Source organism: Lepisosteus platostomus, chromosome 24 (genome assembly GCF_059453375.1).
Source record: "Lepisosteus platostomus isolate fLepPlt1 chromosome 24, fLepPlt1.hap1, whole genome shotgun sequence".
In the NCBI taxonomy this organism is placed as follows: Eukaryota; Metazoa; Chordata; class Actinopteri; order Semionotiformes; family Lepisosteidae; genus Lepisosteus; species Lepisosteus platostomus.
In genome coordinates this window covers 3,454,152-3,472,931 of record NC_142634.1, presented here as the reverse complement: position 1 = coordinate 3,472,931, position 18,780 = coordinate 3,454,152, and the positions used below count along the sequence as shown (strand labels likewise).

At 48.8% G+C, this 18,780-nt stretch overlaps 1 protein-coding gene across 1 annotated transcript; it reads right to left on the bottom strand.

Moving 5' to 3' along the window:
- Positions 1-532: 532 nt before the first annotated feature.
- unc119b (unc-119 lipid binding chaperone B) lies at positions 533-17,983 on the bottom strand. Its single transcript, XM_088617825.1, has 5 exons — positions 17,658-17,983; positions 15,611-15,724; positions 15,408-15,522; positions 15,142-15,314; positions 533-3,242 (listed from the first exon to the last, which is right to left on the bottom strand). Exons 1-5 carry the CDS (start codon positions 17,896-17,898, stop codon positions 3,130-3,132), a joined length of 756 nt encoding a protein of 251 aa, XP_088473951.1. The 5' UTR covers positions 17,899-17,983; the 3' UTR covers positions 533-3,129.
- Between the last annotated feature and the right edge of the window lie 797 nt (positions 17,984-18,780).

Sequence of the window (18,780 nt, the reverse complement as noted above, 5' to 3'; positions counted from 1 at the left end):
CTGAGACCCACAGGCTCTGTACCCCCACCCCCCAGGCCTGAACCCTGAGCACTGCTGCTGGCCGCTGGACTCTCCCAGACAGGACTAGGGACCAACGAGCAAGTCATACAAACTAATGGGAACAGCGTCATTTCCATGTGAAATACATTTTTTTGTTTATGTCAGAGGATTGCCTGATTAAACTGCGATATATTTTTCATGCTCAAATTCAGGATTCTTTTATTATATATCAACCCAATTTAGAATGTGGTTACATTAGCTACACATTCTCACCACAGCCAGTCATGTTCTGACATATCACAGGATCCTCCCGCCTGCCCACTCAGCTCAGCCAGTCATGTTCAGACACATCACAGGATCCTCCTGCCCGCCCACTCGGCTCAGCCAGTCATGTTCTGACACATCACAGGATCCTCCTGCCCGCCCACTCGGCTCAGCCAGTCATGTTCTGACACATCTCTGGCACCGGTTTCCCACCCACTCTCCAGAAGCAATGTCAAACAAACAGAAATGGACACCAACCACAGACCTGTGAAAATCAAAAGAATTCTTTATTGTGATAAAATAACGTTTTGTACAAGCACCTAAAATTCACTTTGAACATGAAAAGACAAGATGTTACAAAATACAGAGGAATTTTCATTATTTTACACAGATTTCCCAAGGAAACAGAAGCCACTACAGTGACTTTGTGTCCGTTCCACCGTCTTCAGAACAGCAACACGGTTCCAACTCGGATGAAACACAGGTGCAGCCTATTCAGAAAAAACCTGTATGACAGAACTCCCAAAATATTAAGAAACATTAACCCTCCAAAAACTTTTCTTTTTATTTTCCGAGGGTGCAAAGTAAAGAAAAACTAACTTCAAATAAATCATGTTGTCTCCAGTTAAAAAATGGAGATGGTCGGTAACAAAAAATATATAAAAAAATAAAATTAATAAAAATCAGCAGCCTGAAATAAGACATGAATTCACTCAAGTGTTGTTAACCACAAGGTGCAGTTTGGGTTTGCAAACGAAGCAGACGCAGGAAGGGCTGGGCACACGCTGTGAACACTGGTCTGAAGGTCTCGGAATGGGCTGATTCTGCATGAATGAAGACAATAACTGAGCCTATGAGGAAGCCGAGAGTCACTCTGCAATGGAAACCAGGGGCTTGTATCTCTGTAGGAACCGAACCAGAAGGGATCAGACAGTGCTGTGCAGGCTACCCACTAATCCCTGGTTGCCAGTGTCTCCTAGCGTTTATTCCAGGTGAGCTCTCAGTCACTTAATTCCTTAACTGAACAGACATATTGCTAGTCTGGACTTTTTACATTGAACTGTTGTAAAATCTGTAGAAGGGCAGTGGTAATCAACAGCTTGGCAGATTTTCTCATTCTCTTTAAAAGTCTTGTATCTTGGAAAGATGCTAAAACAGACAGATGATCCAGTAAGTTTTGAGCTTTGGAAGTTATCAATGATCTGACTGATCAGCAAGAGAGAGAGAGCTGGGAGTGATTCCTGACTGATCATCAGCAGAGAAAGAGAGAGAGAGAGAGCTGGGAGTGATTCCAGACTGATCATCAGCAGAGAAAGAGAGAGATACAGAGAACTGGGAGTGATTCCTGACAGAGCAGCAGGAGCCGAGGAGAATTCCATAGGGCATCACTGCTCTACAGGGCCTCCCCCCTGACCCTCTGCTCCAGCTGATATTCAGAGGGAGTTGGGACAGAGGGTCTCTGTGAGAGAGGTCCCAGAGGACAGCTGGGAGTGATGGGGCCATCTCTCACAGCGTCTGCCCAAAGACAGAACAGGGCAGGGTGCACTGCGCCACCCCCAGCCAGAGAGCACACACGCACTTGTTGCATACGTGTCAGTCACAGTGACTGCGGCCCAGAATATATCCTGCCAACCCGGAAATTCAGGCAAACCCACTGAACAAGTACAATCCACTGTGTCAGGACCCACAGCTAAGACTCGCCACACCAGGGGACCCGTGGAGGCTGGACACTGACTAGATGATTATACCACTTGGAGGACAGAGCTGGGAGGGCAGATAAAGGTGAGATCCCTGGGCAGTGACCTTCGTTTGACCCCACCTTTCCTCAGAGCCCAGAGAAGCGCCGTCTCACAAGGGGGCGTGCCAGTGGCCATCATGAGCAGGCCCTTCTGCCCACACTGCCCAGCCTGTAGGAGGTGACCTCAGCTGGCTGGCTCATTGCTTGAACACAATGCTAAGCGATGTTTACAAACCCACAAGAAATTACAACAAGTAGCAGTTACCTAAAGGAACAGTAACCCCATGATACACGAGCTTCTGTGCTGGACAATGGTAATCAGCCTGTATCAATTATACAGTGACCGACTGCTGTCACTCATAACTGTATTTGCTCTTGAATGCCAGAAATACATTCAACAGTGCGAATTTGGAGAAAGACACCATGGCTGAGTTTCAACAAATCACAGAGGGCTGCCAGGAGAGGCCAAGAGCAAGCCGGATCACTGCAGGACGTCAGAGAGCTGTAGAAATTTTTCAATTCTATGAACACTTATCTGGTTAAAAGGTGTTCTGTGATGAACAGTAATATATTGCAACAATTTAAGGGCCATAACACTTATTGCTCATGTGAAAAGCACAACAAATCAGAATTTGTAAGAACCACAATATGTACAGGCACGATGCGGTGTGCTCCCAGGCTGCTGCGATGTTTTTAGGACAGCGCAGCAGCAGCTCTGACAGTAAGCAGGCTATGCCCTGTGGTCCAGATGTTGCCAGTTCAAGTCCGGCTGAAACTCCCAGGCAGCAGTGCGATTGGTTGAGTACATTTGGGCCAGGTGAGCCGAGAGGCGCCCCTCGCCCTGCTGTAAGATGCTGGGGTGCGTGCAGGCAGCGCGGGATGAGTATGTCTGAGGGGCGGCTGCAGCACAGGGTTCACAGGCCCTGCAGAGTCCAGAGACAGGAGCTGGCCGCCCTTAGGGTGCGTCTCCCGGGGAAACCATCCGGCTGCGGCGGAGCTCGGGGCGATAGAGGGCGTGCCCCATGGCTCTGCGCGGGACCCTCTGGAATGTCGCGAGTCATGTCGTGGGGTTAGGGGTCAGGTGTGGCGGGGCTGGGGAGGGAACAGACACTCCCTCTTGCCCCACATTACTGACCCCCGTTGTAGGCGTAGTCTGCCTTGTTGTGCATGATCAGTTTGTTATCCACAAAGTAGAAGCTGTCCGACCTCGTCTCGTACGGGCTCTCTATCATCTGACGGACTGCAGGGAAAGAGAGAGAAAACTATCAACTAAAAACTATTAGAACTGTTGCTTTTTTAATCAAGGATTCATGAATGATGAACACGGAAAGAAAGGGATGCAGGAGGAGAGAGAAAAAGATCAGGAGTGGCTGCAGAAGAGCCTGGCACTGCTGGAGCAGTACTGTCAGACCTGGGTGCTGACAGACAATCTGGACAAGACCAGAGTTATGGTTTTCCAGAAGAAAGCCAGACCTCAGGGAAACAGGTACAAATTCACACTCAACAACAACACATTGGAGAACAACCAGCTACACACACATCCGACTGACAATCAGTTAATCTGGGAGTTTCGACCTGACAGTGAAGGGTTTCTATGCCACTAGAAGGAGGCTCTACAGCATCCAGTTTCCCCATACAACGTGTGCTGCGAATATTTGAAAGTGTAATCCAACCCATTGCCCTATACGGCAGTGAAGTGTGGGCTCCCCTCAGACTAGGACTACACTCAATGGGACAAACACCACATAAAAACTGTGCACACAGAGTTCTATAAAAACATCCTCCATGTGCAGAGAAAAACTTCTAACAATGCATGAAATACCCATTACTTATCAATATACAGAATATAGCAATCAAATAGTGGTTACACCTGAGAAACGGTGACCAGAAGTTATACCACTACAAGGCCCTGCTTGAGCCCCTAGAAGAGCCCTCTGAGCCAGCTGGTCCTAAGGCTCACTGACACCAACCAGCCTCAGGACAACACAGCTAAAACAGCACAAATCAAAGTCAACCAAATCACAACAAGACACACAGCATTACCTTAACCACTGGGACACAAACACAAAGGCCGTGTCCTGGTTGTTGCCCCGAGCCCTTCCTCCAAGTCGGCTACTCTGTGAAGCAGCGCCAGTATGAGGATTCGAGGGGCAGCGTTACAAACGGGAATGGGACACTTCTGTCTAAGGTCACTCATCTATTACACAGTTGAGGGGCTGAAATGCTTTCTATTGATGATGCTTTTTTCCCCAGCGGCTAAGTGCATGTCGGCAGCTTTTTTTTTTTTAGCTCTCAGATCGCATTTTGATTAAACTGAATGTCACCTCGTTTGTCGTGCACAAACGTAGTGACACATCGTGTTCATTCATGATAACGGGCGAAGTAAGAAAAACTTGGCAATATCACTCTGTTCATTTAAAGCTTTGTGTTACTAAATATTTTCACATCATCTGTCCCAAGTAAAAACATGACAGTATGAGGAACATAACGCTGTCATTCACAGTAAACTAAATAAGATCAACCTGGCAATACCTGGAAGCTTTGTACTATTAAATATTCCACGTATAAAACGTATTGCAATAAACAAATATTCATCAGTCGAAATGAGGTGACAAAAAATAAAAGCTTTTTACCTTTAATACTGTATGTATTCTAGGTACGAAGTTAATCTAAAATAACCTAATGAAATGTTTTTACATAAAATGTGGGTTTTAAAACTATAAAAAGGTTCAGTTTTCCTAATGCTTGACTATTTTTTTCTCCATGGCAACTTCTCTGCACTTTTTCCACTCCGACGCGGACAGAGAAGGTCTCACTGGGGGTGCCGGTGAGCACCCTTGTGACACAGATTTAGAAATGGGGCCCCCCAAGCCTTGCAGACTTGAGCAGGAATGTGTACAGTGCCTATAAAAAGTATTCACCCCCCATGGACTTTTTCACATTTTATTGTGTTACAGCATGGAACCATGATGTACTTAACTGAGAGGTTTTGCCACTCATCAACACAAAGTACTCTATAATGTCAAAGGGAAAAAAATCCAGACATTTTACTAAATTAAAAATAAAAAACAAAATAATTGAATGTGTAAGTATTCACCCCCCCCCGAGTTAATACTTAGTAGGCCCACCTTTGGCAGCAATTACAGCTGTAAGTCTCTTTGGGTGAGTCTCTATCAGCGTTGCGCATCTTGACACTGGAATTTTTGCCCATTCTTCTTGGGAAAATTGCTCAAGCTCCATCAAGTTGGATGGGGACTGTTTCTGAACAGCAATTTGTAAGTCATTCCCCAGATGCTCAATTGGATGGTGGTCTGGGGTTTGACTGGACCACTCCGGGACATTAACCTTTTTGGTTTTAAGCCTCTCCAGTGTGGCTTTTGCAATATGTTTTGGGTCATTGTCCTGTTGGAAGATGAATCATCTTCCAAGTCCCAGTGCTCTTGCAGATTGCAGCACGTTCTCCTCTAGGATTTTTCTGTACTTGGCTCCATCCATTTTTCCTCCTATCTTTATGTGTTTTCCAGTCCCTGCCACAGAGAAGCATCCCCAAAGCATGATGCTGCCACCACCATGCTTCACTGCACGGATGGTGTTCTCGGTGTGATGTGCTGTGTTAGGTTTGCACCAAACGTAGCGCTTCGCATCGAGGCCCAAAAGTTCAGTTTTGGTCTTATCATACCATAGAATCTTTCTCCAAATTGTTGTGCCTCTCGCATGCCTTTGGGCAAACTCCAGTCGAGATGTGATATGAGTTTTTTTCCCCAAAAAAGGCTTTCTTCTTGCCACCCTTCCATACATGCCAGATTTATGAACTGTGCGTGCTATCGTTGTCTCATGCACAGTTTCTCCCATCTCTGTCATGGAGGACTGTAACTCCATCAGAGTTGTCGTAGGCCTCTTGGTGGCCTCCCTTACTATGGCTCTTCTTGCCCGGACACTGAGTGTTTGAGGACGGCCAGTTCTGGGCAGATTCACAGTTGTTCCATATTTTCTCACCTTTTTAATGATGGACTGCACTGTGCTTCGAGGTATATTTAATGCCTGGGCAATTTTCTTATATCCTTTCCCTGACTGGTATTTTGGAATGCTCCCTGGTCTTCATGGTGTAGTTTAGTATTTCCTCAGAAATGAACTAACTAAGTGGGGAAGCTCCCAGGAGGTGTATTTATTCTGAAATCATGTGAAACACCTCAACTTCACAGAGGTGGACTCCAGTCAAGTAATTCTGTGACTTGGAGAAGAGAGCTGGTCACTTCAGAGGTAATTTAGGTGTGTCAAAGCAAGGGGGTGAATACTAATGCATTAAATTATTTCCAGTTTATTTTTAATTAATTTAGTAAAATGTCAAAGTGAAAAATAATCCAGACATTATAGAGTACTTTGTGTTGATGAGTGGCAAAAATTCTCAGTTAAGTACATCATGGTTCCATGCCGTAACACAATAAAATGTTAAGAAGTCCAAGGGGGGTGAATACTTTTTATGGGCACTGTATATGAAGGGCGCAAGACCGTAAGTGTCTATATTGACACACAGCATTCACTGGAATGCTACAGAACTCTAAACATACAATACATCTACTGCTACATCTGTTCTCTTTCTTTGTCCTTCCCCGGCTACAACCGTTTTTTGTGCAATATATGCCAGGGACCTGTGCAATACATTTATATCTATATCTATATTTACATCTATATTTATATTCATATGTGTGATACGATTTTTCTGTGTACTGTTCTGTTCTAGTTTGTTCTTTGTGTGTCTGGACTGTGAGTAACTCTTTTAGTGCACCCTCACTGTACTGATTGTATTGTATGTATTGTACTATTATTATATCATTCGTTGCACTGTGGCTGTGTTGTCTGTGTTAAGCTGCTGTTGCACTGCAATTTCCCTCACGGGATCAATAAAGTATCTATCTATCTACATACAAGCTGAATATCTGACCAGGTTAAAAAACAGCAAGGAAAAACAGACCCTGACGAAGTACAGGCTCAGTGACCACAGCCTGGCCATAGAAACTGGGCGACACAGGCAGACCTGGCTGCCCAGAGAGGACAGGCTGTGCTCCCACTGCCAGCGGGGAGAAATAGAGACAGAGGTGCACTTCCTACTGCACTGTGACAGATACTCTGGGATTAGAGAAACATTCTTCCCTAAATTTACAAATCTTATCCCAGAGTTCCCATACCTGCCAGAATCACAACGGGTGCCAATCCTACTGGGAGAGGGAGGAGGGAACTCAGTTGAACTGACAACCCAGTATGTGATCTCCTGTCACAGCCTGAGGAACAGTGAGCCTGTATCCCAATATGTTCTATGTGTTGTATGTAAATGCCCTATTACATATTTGTATTATAATGTTGTAGATGTTGTCTGTGGATGTTGTACTGATTGTATGTACCAGTAAAGCTTCTTGAATTTGAATCTGAGAAAGGGACGCAGGAGGAGAGAGAGAGAGAGAGAGAGAGAGAGAGAGAGAGAGAGAGAGAGAGAGAGAGAGAGAGAGAGAGAGAGAGAGAGAGAGAGAGAGAGAGAGAGAGAGAGAGAGAGAGAGAGAGAGAGAGAGGCAGCACAGAAGATGAGCTCCTAATTTCTTTGAGATTTTATTGTTTTCTGGAACTGAACAAATAGTCTAGGAATAAAGGAACAAGTAATAGGTTTATTCCATGCTGAAAAAAAGAAGAAAGAGAACACAACGTTTCGGCCGTGGAGCCTTCTTCAGGTGTGGCTCCTGAAGAAGGCTCCACGGCCGAAACGTTGTGTTCTCTTTCTTCTTTTTTTCAGCATGGAATAAACCTATTACTTGTTCCTTTGCAGCCTACGCATGCTGACGCAGCTACCCACCTGAACTACTACAGTCTAGGAATAAGGCAACATCTAACAAAACTAAAGAAAACTACAGAAGTAAAGAAATAATTTGCCATTGGAAAAAAAAAAAATCAACAAAGCGAACATCTAAAAAACTGAAGATCAACTATAAGACACAGCTACACCTGAGGATAAAGGACCTGAGGAAAAACTCCAAAAAGAAAAATCCCCAAGAGATGAAGAGGAACAAACAGAAAAGGAATCATTAAAACAAGGATATAAGAATAAGAAGACAAGAAAGAAAGAAAGAAAGAGAAAAAGTACACCAAAGGAAACAAGAAGGAAAGGGAAAATACAAGCAGCATCAAGAGAAGCCAAGAACTCAGCCATCAACACGAAAAACACCTGGTAAGCCCTGTTCTTTCTTCTCCTTTCTTGAAGAAGCCTCTAAAAAATTGAACTGTTTTGTAGATAAAAGTTTAAAAAGTCTTTAGAAAAAGGTACCTTAAAGTTTAAATTAAACAAAATACCACTTGGGCCCACTACACTCAAAAGGCCAAAGTTGAAGAACCTGTTCCCAAGCAACAGGGGGCTGATTGTATTCAAAACGCCCGAGCCAGGCCGTCTGTTTGCTCTTCTCACCTGGGCCCATTGTATTTAAAAGAGCAAGATGAGTACAGAGCAGAACACAGCCCCACTGGACCAGCCCTGCCCCCTCAGCACAGTACTCCAGTACCCTGAGGACGTGAAAACCGTTAAGACCAGGAAACAGCACAAAGACTCCTGGATGAAGGAAAAGACCCAGAGACCCGTATCGCTGACTACTGCCAGGCAGGAGAAAAGCACATAAAAACCAACCTGCTCTTTTTTACTGAGCATCCGAATGCCTGGCACACAGCTGTGTGTAAGAATTATACAAACACCACCAGAAGGGGCATCAGCAAAGGCAGGCAAATCTCCATAGGGGGCGACAGCGAGGTAGAAGACACTGTCCTGACTGTCAACACCTACCACAATGGTACAGTGATGATACAGGGCAGTGAGGCCGCTCTGGAGCTTTTCGAGGAAAAGTTCACAGACCTTAAAACACAGGCCGACCTGGAGAAACCTCCCCCAGAAACAGGAGAGAGACCCAGCAGCCTGATGCCCGCCACACCGGAGAGTTCAGCTCCACCTGACTCAGAGCCCACAAACACAGCCTCAGCCACAGAACAGCCCAGCAAAAGTGTAGCCCTCGGCAACACGGAAACACACCACCCGGACACACACAGCCCACACCAACCCCCCTGTGACCACAGCACAGTGCGCCTCCTGAGAGAGAAACTCTCTGCTCTGGAGCTGGACTTCACTGAGTTCAAGGAGCTGATGCTGGGGAGACTCATAGAGGGGCAGACAGCACAACAGCTAAGAGACGAGGTTAACAAACACAGGAACGAATGTAAAACCTCCAACAAACAGCTCAGGGCACAGATGGAGGAGCTGCTGCGGGACAACAGTAAGCTGCAGTCGGAAGTAGCAGAGCTGAGAGAGGAGCTGCAGCTCGCGGAGAGGACAAGCAAGACTCTCAAAGACCAGCTGAGGAAACTCACTACTTCCCACTGCAGCCCTGACTGCAGCAGAACAGCCCTGAGACCCAGAACACACAACTCACAACACCCACCACCAACCCGCAAAGACACACCCACCTCCACACAACCTGACACCCCTACAACCCCCACCACCAACTCCCACCTACCCACTACCCCCACCGTAGTAAACACCACACCCACTGCACCCCCCGGCACCCCAAATCCCCTCACAACCTTGCCGAACACTCAGGGTGACCCAAACACACACCCGGCCCCACCCAACTCCTCCACCTCACACACTGCACCCCCCCAAGCAGCCCCCCGCCCGGCAGCACAGCGCCCCTCCAGCAGACTGGACACCAGAGGCAGACGCATGGAAGTAGCCCTTCTCATCGACTCCAACGGGAGGTACATCGATGAGCACAGGCTCTTCCCGGGATTACAAACAGCAAAGCTCTGGTGTCCGACGACAGAGAAGGCCCTGCAGCTGCTGTCCAGGTCGGTACTGGGAGCCCCTCAGCACATCATCATCCACACCGGCACCAACGACTTGAGGACCCAGAGGGAGCAGGTGGCCCAGTCCATCAGGAGAGTGGCAGAGAGGGCCACACAGGAGTTCCCTCACACCCGAATCGTCATCTCCACCCTGCTGCCGAGACAGGACGAGCAGCACCACACCATCCAGAGAATCAATGCCGAGATCTCACGGTGCTGCGCCCTGCTCCCAAACGTCTATCTGGCCCATCACTCCACCCTTGGACCACAGCATCTACACGACCATAAACACCTCAAAAAACAGACCATTGGACTCTTCACAAAAACTCTAAAAGACACCACACTGGGCAGACACCCAAACAGCATCCCAGAGAGAAACAGGAGGACTACCAGAGGAACGCCCCAGCACCCACACCCCCAACCCAGACCAGCTCAACCCACAAAGAACAGAACCAGCACCACCCTACAGCCCTCCAACCCAGACCAACGACCGAACAGGACCAGAACCAGCGCCCCACCCCATGCCCCTCACCCAGACCAGCAGCTGAACCGGACCAGAACCACAACCCCTCCCCACCCAGCACAACAACAGAGCCGGACCGAGCCCCTCCTGCACAGCTACGCCGCAGCCCTGGCCAGACCAGCAGTCCCGAGTGGTTTGGAGCTGGGAGAAATCCGGCAGCTCCTGAACCTCATCTGCACCCGGCTTATGAGCTGAACTTCCATCACCCACAGCGACAGACAAAAACCCAGCACAATACTTGTTTCTGTTGATGATGTAAATGTCCGACACAAATTTGATACAGTTCCAGAAAACAATAACAAATTGCAAAGATAATTCAAACGATAACAATGAGATCTCTAAAGATAAGTATGTGGAACATTCAGGGTCTGGGCTCGTCAGCATTTGGGCTGAAGAGCACTGATCCTGAATTTATCAAGGATGTAAAGGAGACAGACATCATGATCCTACAGGAGACATGGTGTCGGGGAGACTTGGCTACCCACTGTCCCCCAGGCTACAAGGAGATCATGGTGCCCTCTGTCAAAAAACCCCAAATCACCCGGGGCAGAGACTCTGGGGGGATCATTGTGTGGTACAGAGCGGAGCTCAGTCACTCCATACAATTAGTAAAGAAAGAAGAGTCACGAGTTTGGCTTAAAATCAAAAGAAATACCATCTGTACAGAAAACGAGGTTTTCCTGTGTGCTGTCTACATCCCGCCCTCAGAATCCCCCTACTACAGTGAGGGAATTCTCCACAGTCTCCACACGGAGATCGGTCACTTCCAGGGCCAGGGAAACGTGCTGCTCTGTGGTGACCTCAACGCACGAACAGGCACACTGGCAGACTTCACCAGCACACAGGGAAATACTCACATATTTGGACAATCACCTCTGTACCACACACCGGTCACCTCACACAGGTGCAGCCATGACACCACGGTCAACAGCACCGGGCGCGAGCTGCTGCAGCTCTGTCAAGGGCTGGGCCTGTACATCGTCAACGGCAGGACTAGAGGGGACTCTCTAGGCAGGTTCACCTACAGCTCAGCTCTGGGCAGCAGTGTGGTGGACTACGCCATCACCGACCTGGACCCCTCCTGTATCAGTGCCTTCACTGTCAGGCCACAAACTCCCCTCTCCGACCACAGCCAGATCACACTCTACATGAAGAGAACACACCAGCACAGAGACACACTGACACAGCCCAGCCAGCTGTATGACCTCAACCAGGCATACAGATGGGACACAGACAGCCTAGACAGATACCAAACTGCACTGGGCCATGACGAAATTCAGACACTGATGGACACATTCCTAAACACTCCGTATCAAACCAACAAATTAGGCATAAACTTGGCCACACAAAAACTAAATCACCTATTCCACAAACTAGCATCAAAATCTAAGCTAAAAACAACTACATCAAAAAACTACCAAAAAACAAAAGCAAAAGAAAAGTGGTTTGATACGGAGTGCAAAAACATCAGAAATGCACTACGAAAAGTCTCAAATGAAAAACACAGACAACCACACAACACAGATCTGCGACTCAGGTACTGTGACATGGTAAAACTTTACAAACACACGCTGAAAAAGAAAAGAAACACATACATAGACAAACAACTTGCAGAAATTGAGGAGTCACTAAATCAGAATTGTTTCTGGGAGAAGTGGAACAACTTAAACAAATCAAAACCAGAAGAATTGGCCATCCAAAATGGAACAATCTGGCAAACATACTTTGAAAATCTCTATGAAAAGCTCCCAAATACAAATCAATCAGACCAAAACACCTTTTATGAAAAACTCAAAATTTTGGAATTGGCTATCAAAGACAACCAAAACCCCTTAGACTCCCCAATCACTGAGCAGGAGCTACTGGACAAACTCCAGGCCCTCAGACCACGCAAAGCCTGTGGCCATGATGGAGTCATAAATGAGATGCTGAGACACAGCAGCCCAAAGTTGCAACAAGCCCTGCTCAAACTCCTCAATCTCATCATGACAGCTGGATGTTTCCCCGAGGCCTGGAACCAAGGACTGATCACGCCCATCTATAAGAGTGGAGATAAACTCGATCCCAACAACTACCGGGGCATCTGTGTGAACAGTAACCTGGGGAAGGTATTCTGCAGTATCCTAAATACACGAATACTGGCCTTCCTTACCGAACACAATGTCCTGAGTAAAAGTCAGATTGGCTTCTTGCCAGATCACCGCACATCTGATCACATTTACACCCTACACACACTGATAGACAAACACGTCCACCAAAAACACAAAGGAAAAATTTTTGCCTGCTTTGTCGATTTCAAAAAAGCATTTGACTCGATTTGGCATGAGAGATTGTTTTATAAACTACTCCAAAGTGGCATAGGGGGCAAAGTGTACAACATAATTAAATCAATGTATTCAGAGAGCAAATGTGCAGTGAAAATTGGAAACAAAAGGACTAAATTCTTCACCCAAGGCCGCGGGGTGAGACAGGGCTGCAGCCTGAGCCCAACACTGTTCAATATCTATATCAATGAATTAGCAGGAATGTTGGAGCAGTCTGCAGCTCCTGGTCTTACACTACACGACACAGAAATCAAGTTCCTGCTCTACGCAGATGACCTGCTCCTGCTGTCGCCCACAGAACAGGGGCTGCAGCAGAACCTGGCACTGCTGGAGCAGTACTGTCAGACCTGGGCACTGACAGTCAATCTGGACAAGACCAGAGTTATGGTTTTCCAGAAGAAAGCCAGACCTCAGGGAAACAGGTACAAATTCACACTGAACAACAACACATTGGAGCACACATCCAGCTACACATATCTCGGTCTCACCATCAGCTCTTCCGGGAGTTTTGACCTGGCAGTGAAGGCACTGAGGGAGAAGGCACTCAGGGCTTTCTACGCAATAAGAAGGAGGCTCTTCAACATCAACCCACCAACAAGAATCTGGCTTCAAATATTTGAAAGTGTAATCCAACCCATTGCCCTATACGGCAGTGAAGTTTGGGGTCCCCTCACAGACCAGGATTACACCCAATGGGACAAACACCCCACAGAAACTCTGCACATGGAGATCTGTAGAATCATCCTCCGTGTGCAGAGAAAAACTCCTAACAACGGGTGCAGGGCCGAATTAGGCCAGTACCCACTATTGATAAACATACAGAAAAGAATATTAAAGTATTGGCTACACCTAAAAAACAGTGACCAAAATTCCTACCACCACAAAGCCCTGCTCAGCCAAGAGCTGAGCCCAAAACAGAGCCCCCTGAGCCAGCTGGTCCTGAGGCTCACCGACCTGAGCCACACCAACACTAACCAGCCTCAGGACAGCACTGCTAGAGCACCACAACCCAGACTCAACCACATCACAGCACAGATCAAACAGCAATATCTCACACACTGGGACACACACACACAAACACAACATAAACTGGAATGCTACAGAACCTTAAACAGACAATACACACTAGCTGAATATTTGACCAAAATAAAAAATAACAAACAGAAACAGACCCTGACGAAGTACAGGCTCAGTGACCACAACCTGGCCATAGAAACTGGGCGACACAGGCAGACCTGGCTGCCCAGAGAGGACAGGCTGTGCTCCCACTGCCAGCAGGGAGAAATAGAGACAGAGGTGCACTTCCTACTGCACTGTGACAGATACTCTGGGATTAGAGAAACATTCTTCCCGAAATTCAGAAATCTAATCCCAGAGTTCCCACACCTGCCAAAACCACAACAGGTCCCAATCCTACTGGGAGAGGGAGGAGGGAACTCAGTTGATCTGGCAGCCCAGTATGTGATCTCCTGTCACAGCCTGAGGAACAGTGAGTCCGTCTCCCAATAATGCTCCAGCCGCCTACAGTATATGTCGATATTATATAATATGTCTTTGTTGTAAATGTCTGTAACATGTCTGTAGATTTTACTTTACTTCTATTTTTTGTTTTGTTCTATGTTAATTTTATTATTTTTATTTGCTTTGGCAACACTGATTGTACCCATCGGTCATGCTAATAAAGCACCTTGAATTGAATTGAATTGAATTGAGAGAGAGAGAGAGAGAGAGAGAGAGAGAGAGAGAGAGAGAGAGAGAGAGAGAGAGAGAGAGAGAGAGAGAGAGAGAGAGAGAGAGAGAGAGAGAGAGAGAGAGAGAGTTGCCAAAACCACAACAGGTCCCAATCCTACTGGGAGAGGGAGGAGGGAACTCAGTTGATCTGGCAGCCCAGTATGTGATCTCCTGTCACAGCCTGAGGAACAGTGAGTCCGTCTCCCAATAATGCTCCAGCCGCCTACAGTATATGTCGATATTATATAATATGTCTTTGTTGTAAATGTCTGTAACATGTCTGTAGATTTTATTTTACTTCTATTTTTTGTTTTGTTCTATGTTAATTTTATTATTTTTATTTGCTTTGGCAACACTGATTGTACCCATCGGTCATGCTAATAAAGCACCTTGAATTGAATTGAATTGAGAGAGAGAGAGAGAGAGGCAGAGGGAGAGGGAGAGGGAAGCAGGAGGAGAGAGAGAGAGAGCGAGGCAGAGGGAGAGGGAAGCAGGAGGAGAGAGAGAGAGGCAGAGAGAGCGAGGCAGAGGGACGCAGGAGGAGAGAGCGAGCGAGGCAGAGGGAGAGGGACGCAGGAGGAAAGAGAGAGCGAGGGAGAGGGAGAGGGACGCAGGAGGAAAGAGAGAGCGAGGGAGAGGGAGAGGGACATAGGAGGAAAGAGCGAGGGGGCTGCAGACAGGGCAACACTCACTGAGCTCCTCGGGCAGCTGTGGAAACTCGTAGATGTGCTCGCAGGTGTTGCGGCTGTTGGGGATGCAGAAGCCGAAGTCAAAATCAAAGTTCTTGAGCAGCCGGTCCCGGAAGTAGTGCCTCTCGATCATCCGGAAACTGTTGACCGGCCTGTCGCCCACCGTGAACTCCACGCTGAGGCACAGAGACGGAGGCGTTGGCAAGGGAGGGAGCAGAGGGGCACCAGTGCGCTCAGGTATCGGGGCAACAGAAGAGGAGGAAACTCACGTGGCGCCAACGGTGCAAAGCCTCAGGAAAGCTGGGGTGAACTGGTACCGCACAAATCGGCCAGCGCTGGAGTCCACGTCGCCGTTCTCTTCCTCATCATCGTCATCGTCGGGGTCTGAGAGACACAGAGAGGCTCAGGGACCGAGGGCCAGAGGGAACAGGAGGGAGGGGACCAGCCGGCGCGCACACGCCCTCCGACCTACCGGCATTGGGGGGCTTGGCGATCTCGAAGAGCACGGTGCCCGTCTCCAGGTCTCTGATCTTGAAGCGCGTGAAGTCGATGCTGTAGATGTTGTCTTCAGGCTGGCAGAGGTAATCTGACGGAGAGAGAGAAAAGACAGCTTGAGCAGTCAACCCAGGACAACACACCGGTAGAAAGCAATGAGGCCACAGACAAGCAGGGCACACCGAGCAGGACTGTCCGTGTGGATGCAGACGGAAGGAAAGAGGGGAGAAGCACACAAGGAAGAGCGAGGAAGAGGGGAACGCTTGCTTCCCAATTTCAATTTCACCGTCAGACCTGCAGGACAAGGATCCCCTCCAGCCAGATTCCCATTTCCCTCCTCCGCTTCGGCAGTCCCAGAGCAGCTCGCACGTCTCCACACTCCCTCCAGGCATATCCGTCTCCAAGGAGTCCCGCCAACCCGGATGGAGGGCTTTCCAGAAGAAGCTGTTCAGTGGTGCCCGGTCAGACGCATATACCGTATGCTGGGCACACACTGGGCTTTAACAGCATACTCCCGCCTGCCAAGGTAGACCTGATCTACCGCATTCTCCTTTCTGGAGGAAGAGTAGTCCCTGTGGTGTGAATTTCACTCTGCAGGAGACATGCGCCCCTCAATGTTTCTCTTTATCTGGGGAGGGGGGGGTGAAGCCCCCCGTCGCTGCACAGCTGGACTCCCTCAAAGCAGACTGGGCAACGCAGACAGAACCCCTAATCATCAAGATGTCTTCACCGATTACTTCGGCACCTTAAATATTTTTATTAGCCTGTAAACAGGGGGAACATGAGTTTTTGGATCACAAATAGCAAAGCCCAGGGCAACTGTACTGGCAGGTGATCAACAGAAGGGCAGGGCAGAGCCACACCATCTGCACCCCGATGTACCACGATCTCAGCTCCACTCACTTCATCTTAACTACCCCTTACTAGGGTGAACAAGTGCCCAGTAGACACAGAAGTATACGCACTGCTAACCGTTTAAAAAACGGTCATTCATGAAACTTCCAGGCTTCAGCTTACCAGCAGGTCTCTGGAGAAGAGTTCCACAACTGGACTGCAGCCTGAGGCTGCTCAGGACTGGAAACAATATGAAACACAGTTTTAGCATAAATTACTGGGCCTCCAGTTACTGCGCAGATACTGGCTCTGGCTGTGGCAGATGGACAGGTTTGTGGGGAGAACATCAGGCCAGCACAGGGCTCGCTTGTGGGCAGGAAGGGTGCCGTCTTGGCCATCAGGACGGCGCAGTGTGTCTGGCAGGGAGAATGGGGTAAAAATAGCCATGTGGTAGGCACGTAGGCCGCTCCCGGCTTGATTCAGCATGTTGTACTTTCCAAGTGGAGTCTGCATGCTCTCACCATGATCACATGGCTCTCCTCCCATCGCTGCACTGGCAGGGCGAGATCTCCCTTAACTGCCCCTGTATGTTAAGTAGCGGAGCAGTGGCTCTGTGGCTCAGGATCTGTGCCTGTGGCTGGAAGGTTGCTGGTTCAAATCCTGCAGCCGGCAGAGGAATCCTACTCCATTGGGCCCCTGAGAAAGGCCCTTCACCCCAACTGCTCCAGGGGCGCTGTACAATGGCTGACCCTGTGCTCTAACCCCAAGCTTCCCTCCTTGTCTGTGTCTCATGGAGAGCAAGCTGGGGTATGCGAAAATACGAATTCCGAATGCAAGAAATTGTATAGGGCCAATAAAGCAACATTAACATTAAGTGTATCTATGTAGTGTGTGCCCCGCGATGGTGTGGCGCCCCCTCCAGGGTGTGCTCCTTCACTACACTGCGCCGATCCTCACAGGAGGAGCTGGTTTCCGTGCCGGGCGTCTCTGATGAACGGTTTTTACAGAGCAAAACAGGAGTTTAATTCCAGACACCCAGTGGATACCAGCGTCCTGCTTGCAGCCGGCCAAGCTGCGCGCGGTCCGGCACTTCTCTCCACCTCGATCGGCAGCGCGCCTCCACCCCGAGTCCCCCCACCTCTCCCGGGCCCAGGGAGCTGCGCTCCCCGTCCTCCCCCGCCCGTGTTTACCGCGGGTGACAGCCCGGAGCCCCAGCACGTCCTCCGGGGTGATATCTCGCCCCAGCGCCCGCAGCTCCTCCTCCGTCACCGGCCGCCGATCCGCCTGAGTGCGCCGGGACTTCAGCCGCTTCAACACCCCGCCGCCCGCCTTGCGGTCCCTGGCGGCTGGAGGGGCGGCGGGGCCGGGGTCCGAGTCTGGCCCGGGGTCCGGGGTTGGGGGAAGCTCGGTTCTAGGCTTGGGGCCACTCATCCTCAGCGAGAGTGTACGAGCCAAACGCCGCTCAGTCCAAGATGGCTTCCCTGCGTCTCTATGGAGAGGGCCGAGGAGAAGAGGCGCTCCCATTGGCTGAGGCCTCTCGTCAGTTTCCATGGCTACCAATACATTACTTGTAGTCGCGCGGTGTTTTTGTAACCTCCCTTCTCCCGTCTCTCTCGCGCCACGTTCGGCGTGCATGGCCTCTCGCGCTGTGACGAGAGACTCCTCAATTAAGCACTGATCATTAATTATAATCACGATAAGTTCAAGCATTTGTTTGTTCCCCTTTTTAAAACTTCAAGCACTTATGAGATTAAATGCGGTGGGGGAGGGGTGTAAAGATTTGGGACTTTCGTCCTTTAATTCATTAGGCTGTCTTTACATTTTTTTATCTAAAACATTGCTTTTTACACTGCAGTTAACTTCAATTCAACGAAACACAGTACCCACCCGACTCCCGTGTTCAGTACCTGAGAAATAGTACAGTACCAGTCTTTGTTCAGTATCATGGCATCTGTGCTGCACTGCAGTGTGTTCAGGAGCTCCATGTCAGTGTGCTGGACTGCAGTGTGTTCAGGAGCTCAGTGTCAGTGTGCTGGGCTGCAGTGTGTTCAGGAGCTCAGTGTCAATGTGCTGGACTGCAGTGTGTTCAGGAGCTCAGTGTCAGTGTGCTGGACTGCAGTGTGTTCAGGAGCTAAGTGTCAATGTGCTGGACTGCAGTGTGTTCTGTAGCTCAGTGTCACAGTGCGGTGCTGCAGTGTGTTCAGGAGCTCAGTGTCAGTGTGCCGGGCTGCAGTGTGTTCTGTAGCTCAGTGTCACAGTGCTGGGCTGCAGTGTGTTCGGGAACTCAGTGTCAGTGTGCCGGGCTGCAGTGTG